Source organism: Mizuhopecten yessoensis, unplaced genomic scaffold, assembly GCF_002113885.1.
Source record: "Mizuhopecten yessoensis strain PY_sf001 unplaced genomic scaffold, ASM211388v2 scaffold7621, whole genome shotgun sequence".
NCBI classification, from domain to species: domain Eukaryota; kingdom Metazoa; phylum Mollusca; class Bivalvia; order Pectinida; family Pectinidae; genus Mizuhopecten; species Mizuhopecten yessoensis.
In genome coordinates, this window is record NW_018407139.1 from 38,623 (window position 1) to 44,552 (window position 5,930).

The 5,930-nt window shown below is 39.5% G+C and overlaps 1 protein-coding gene across 6 annotated transcripts in view; it reads right to left on the bottom strand.

The window, feature by feature from the left end:
- Positions 1–5,930, bottom strand: part of LOC110454007 — a 54,371-nt gene that overhangs the window by 30,405 nt on the left and 18,036 nt on the right. For all 6 annotated transcript variants that reach the window (XR_002463332.1, XM_021503291.1, XM_021503292.1 and 3 more), the window contains 2 exons: positions 5,369–5,582; positions 781–860 (listed from right to left, as the gene is read on the bottom strand). Coding sequence is in view for 5 of the 6 variants with exons in the window: in XM_021503291.1 (XP_021358966.1) it covers positions 781–860; positions 5,369–5,582 (294 nt within the window). In the remaining variant the exon portion in view is untranslated. The remainder of the gene's footprint in view (positions 1–780; positions 861–5,368; positions 5,583–5,930) is intronic.

Below are 5,930 nucleotides of genomic sequence, written 5' to 3' on the forward strand. Positions count from 1 at the left end.
ATCTGAATGGAGTTGGCTGTCAGGTACGGCACTAGTATAGTAAGTAGTCATCTGAATGGAGTTGGCTGTCAGGTACGGAACTAGTATAGTAAGTAGTCATCTGAGTGGAGTTGGCTGCCGATTAGAGTTCATCATCAATTCGACCGTTATCGAAACACAACTGCATGGCCCTTACCTGCGTTAATTGTATATTTTACGCTTTGTGTAGAAATTTAACATCCCCTTTACGGTTTACTAAATACAAGAAATTTACCGATTAGGTCATTAACATGTAATTGGTAACAAGTAAGGCTGCTTTGTTTCCACAGTAAAAATGTATCTGTATGTATCTCAGTCAATTATAACTGTACCTCAGTCAATTATAACTGTATCTCAGTCAATTATAAATATATCTCAGTCAATTATAAATATATCTCAGTCAATTATAAATGTACCTCAGTCAATTATAACTGTATCTCAGTCAATTATAACTGTATCTCAGTCAATTATAAATGTACCTCAGTCAATTATAACTGTATCTCAGTCAATTATAAATGTACATCAGTCAATTATAACTGTACCTCAGTCAATTATAACCGTATCTCAGTCAATTATAAATATATCTCAGTCAATTATCAATGTACCTCAGTCAATTATAACTTTATCTCAGTCAATTATAAATGTACATCAGTCAATTATAACTGTATCTCAGGCAATTATAAATGTACCTCAGTCAACTATAACTGTATCTCAGTCAGTTATAAATATATCTCAGTCCATTATAACAGGTGGGTAACTCACCTCGTTTCTGACGCTCCTGTGAGGCGGCGCTGACAGGAGGACCCAGAGGTACGTTACGGTCAGTAGGTGTAGGAGTAGCTCTGTAAACAAGTAAAATTGATTTCAGTACCTTGTCACCATTAAAGTAGATACCTACAGTCTAGTTGTTACAGTAGGGACACACAGTCAACATTACAGTAGGGACACACACTCACAACATTACAGTAGGGACACACAATGATTATTACAGTTACTAGGACATATACTGTCAACATTACAGTAGGGACCCAAACAGTCAACATTACGACCCAGTCTAGTCGTTACAGTAGGGACTTACATTCTAGGTGTGACAGTAGGGACACACAGTCTATTTGTTACAGTAGGGACACACAATCATTATTACAGTTACACTCATTATTACAGTTAGGACACACACTGTCAACATTAAAGTAGGGACACACAGTAAACATTACAGTAGGGACACAAACAGTCAACATTACAGTAGGGACATCACAGTCAACATTACAGTTACTAGAACACAAAATCATTATTATAGTTACTGGGACACACACAGTCAACATTATAGTAGGGACACACACTGTCAACATTAAAGTAGGGACACACAGTAAACATTACAGTAGGGACACACAATGATTATTACAGTTACTAGGACATATACTGTCAACATTACAGTAGGGACATCACAGTCAACATTACAGTTACTAGAACACACACTGTCAACATTATAGTAGGGACACACACTGTCAACATTAAAGTAGGGACACACAGTAAACATTACAGTAGGGACACACAATCATTATTACACAGTTTAGTTGTTACAGTAGGGACACCCAGTCTACTTGTTACAGTAGGGACACACAATCATTATGACAGTTACTAGGACACACACTGTCAACATTAAAGTAGGGACACACAGTAAACATTACAGTAGGGACACACTGTTACAGTAGGGACACACAGACAACATTATAGTAGGGACACACACTGTCAACATTAAAGTAGGTACACACAGTCAACATTACAGTATGGACACACACTGTCAACATTAAAGTAGGGACACACAGTCAACATTACAGTATGGACACACACAGTCAACATTACAGGAGGGACACACACTGTCAACATTAAAGTAGGGACACACAGTAAACATTACAGTAGGGACACACACGGTCAACATTACAGTTACTAGGACACAAAACCATTATTATAGTTACTAGGACCCACACAGTCAACATTACAGTAGGGGCACACACTGTCAACATTACAGTAGGGACATCACAGTCAACATTACAGTTACTAGAACACAAAATCATTATTATAGTTACTCGGACACACACAGTCAACATTACAGGAGGGACACACACTGTCAATATTACAGTTAGGACACACACAGTCAACCAGAATAGTACCACATCATTACACTCCAGCTGTAACCAAACACACAGTCAACATTACAGTTAGGACACACAATCATTATTATAGTTACTAGGACCCACACAGTCAACATTACAGTATGGACACACACTGTCAACATTAAAGTAGGGACACACAGTAAACATTACAGTAGGGACACACAATGATTATTACAGTTACTAGGACACACAATCATTATTATAGTTACACACAGTCTAGTCGTTACTGTAGGGACTTACATTCTAGTTGGTACAGTAGGGACACACAGTCTCCTTGTTACAGTCGGGACACACAGTCTACTTGTTACAGTAGTGACACACAGTCTAGTTGTTACAGTCGGGACTTACAGTCTAGTTGTTAAAGTGGGAAAACACAGTGTAGTTGTTACAGTAGGCACTTATATTCTAGTTGTTACAGTAGGGACTTACCGTCTAGTTGTTACAGTAGGGACTTACCGTCTAGTTGTTACAGTAGGGACACCCAGCCTAGTTGTTACAGTAGGGACACCCAGTCTACTTGTTACAGTAGGGACACCCAGTCTACTTGTTACAGTAGGGACACACAATCATTATTACAGTTACTAGGACACACACTGTCAACATTAAAGTAGGGACACACAGTAAACATTACAGTAGGGACACACAATGATTATTACAGTTACTAGGACATATACTGTCAACATTACAGTAGGGACACACAGTCAACATTACAGTGGGGACACACACAGTCAACATTACAGTGGGGACACACACAGTCAACATTACAGTTAGGACACACACAATCAACATTACAGTAGGGACACTCAATCATTATTACAGTTACTAGGACACACAATCATTATTACAGTAGGGACACACACTCACAACATTACAGTAGGGACACACAATCATTATTACAGTAGGGACACACACTCACAACATTACAGTAGGGACACACCCTGTCAACATTACAGTTACTAGAACACAAAATCATTATTATAGTTACTGGGACACACACAGTCAACATTACAGGAGGGACACACACTGTCAATATTACAGTTAGGACACACACTGTCAACATTAAAGTAGGGACACACAGTAAACATTACAGTAGGGACACACAATGATTATTACAGTTACTAGGACATATACTGTCAACATTACAGTAGGGACACACCCTGTCAACATTACAGTTACTAGGCCACAAAATCATTATTATAGTTACTCGGACACACACAGTCAACATTACAGGAGGGACACACACTGTCAACATTAAAGTAGGGACACACAGTAAACATTACAGTAGGGACACACCCAGTCAACATTACAGTAGGGACACACACAGTCACCATTACAGTAGGGACACACACAGTCACCATTACAGTAGGGACACACACAGTCACCATTACAGTAGGGACACACACTCACAACATTACAGTAGGGACACACACTGTCAACATTACAGTTACTAGGACACAAAATCATTATTATAGTTACTAGGACACACACAGTCAACATTACAGTAGGGACACACACTGTCAACATTACAGTTAGGACACACAATCATTATTACATTTAGGACACACAAAGTCAACATTACAGTAGGGACACACAGTCAACATTACAGTAGGGACACACACAGTCAACATTACAGTAGGGACACACAATCATTATTACAGTTAGGACACACACTGTCAACATTACAGTAGGGACACAAACAGTCAACATTACAGTAGGGACACAAACAGTCAACATTACAGTAGGGACATCACAGTCAACATTACAGTTACTAGAACACACACTGTCAACATTACAGTAGGGATACACACAGTCAACATTACAGTAGGGACACACACAGTCAACATTACAGTAGGAACAGACACAGTCAACATTACAGTTAGGACACACACAATCAACATTACAGTAGGGACACACAATCAGTATTATAGTTACTAGGACACACACTGTCATCATTACAGTAGGGACACACCCAGTTAACATTACAGTAGGGACACACCCAGTTAACATTACAGTAGGGACACACACAGGCAACATTACAGTAGGGACATCACAGTCAACATTACAGTTACGAGAACACACACTGTCAACAGTACAGTAGGGATACACACAGTCACCATTACAGTAGGGACACACCCAGCCAACATTACAGTAGGGACAAACACAGTCAACATTACAGCAGGGGAACACAAAGTCAACATTACAGTAGGAACAGACGCAGTCAACATTACAGTTAGGACACACACAATCAACATTACAGTAGGGACAACCACAGTCAACAATACAGTAGGGACACACACAGGCAACATTACAGTAGGGACACAAACAGTCAACATTACAGTAATGACACACAATCATTATTACAGTTACTAGGACACACAGTGTCAACATTACAGTAGGGACACACACAGTCACCATTACAGTAGGGACACACCCAGTCAACAATACAGTAGGGACACACACTGTCAACAATACAGTAGGGACACACAATCAGTATTATAGTTACTAGGGCACACACTGTCAACATTACAGCAGGGACACACAATCATTATTCCACTTACTAGGACACACACTGTCATCATTACAGTAGGGACACACACAGGCAACATTACAGTAGGGACACAAACAGTCAACATTACAGTAATGACACACAATCATTATTACAGTTACTAGGACACACACAGTCAACATTACAGTAGGGACACACACAGTCAACATTACAGTTAGGACACACAATCATTATTATAGTTACTAGGACACACACAGTCAACATTACAGTTAGGACACACACAGTCAACATTACAATAGGAACACACAATCATTATTACAGTTACTAGGACACACAATCATTATTACAGTTACTAGGACACACACTGTCAACATTACAGTTAGGACACACAGAGTCAACATTACAGTAGGGACACAAACAGTCAACATTACAGTAGGGACACACACAGTCAACATTACAGTTAGGACACACACAATCAACATTACAGTAGGGACACACAATCATTATTACAGTTACTAGGACATACACTGTCAACATTACAGTAGGGACACACACAATCAACATTACAGTAGGGACACACAATCATTATTACAGTTACTAGGACACACACATTCCATGTGACAGTAGGGACACACAATTATTATTACAATTCGTATATCATGTTTAATACCTGTCAAGTCTCTCTGCCAGGTCAAGGTCAGAGAAGTCCACCTTGACATTGTTGTCCCGGTTTTCGTCTACACTGGAAGCCTCGGACGTACGATGAATACTTTCAACAGTGTGTGGGCGTTCATACAGATACTCATGAATGTTGGGTATCTGTTGGACAATTTCCCGACGACGAGCCAGTGTCCGATTAGGCGGGGCACCATAACTCTTTGTTTCTGAAGAGGAAATAATGAATGCAAAAACACCCCATTTTGATTTAAATTACTGTTTTATATGGAATTTTAATGTCTCAGTCAGTGCAGTGGAAACTAATCTTACTAAATCTAGTGATGCACTGGGCACTGGAATGTGAACATTAATGTCTCAGTCAGTGCAGTGGAAACTAATCTTACTAAATCTAGTGATGCACTGGAATGTGAACATTAATGTCTCAGTCAGTGCAGTGGAAACTAATCTTACTAAATCTAGTGATGCACTGGGCACTGGAATGTGAACATTAATGTCTCAGTCAGTGCAGTGGAAACTAATCTTACTAAATCTAGTGATGCACTGGAATGTGAACA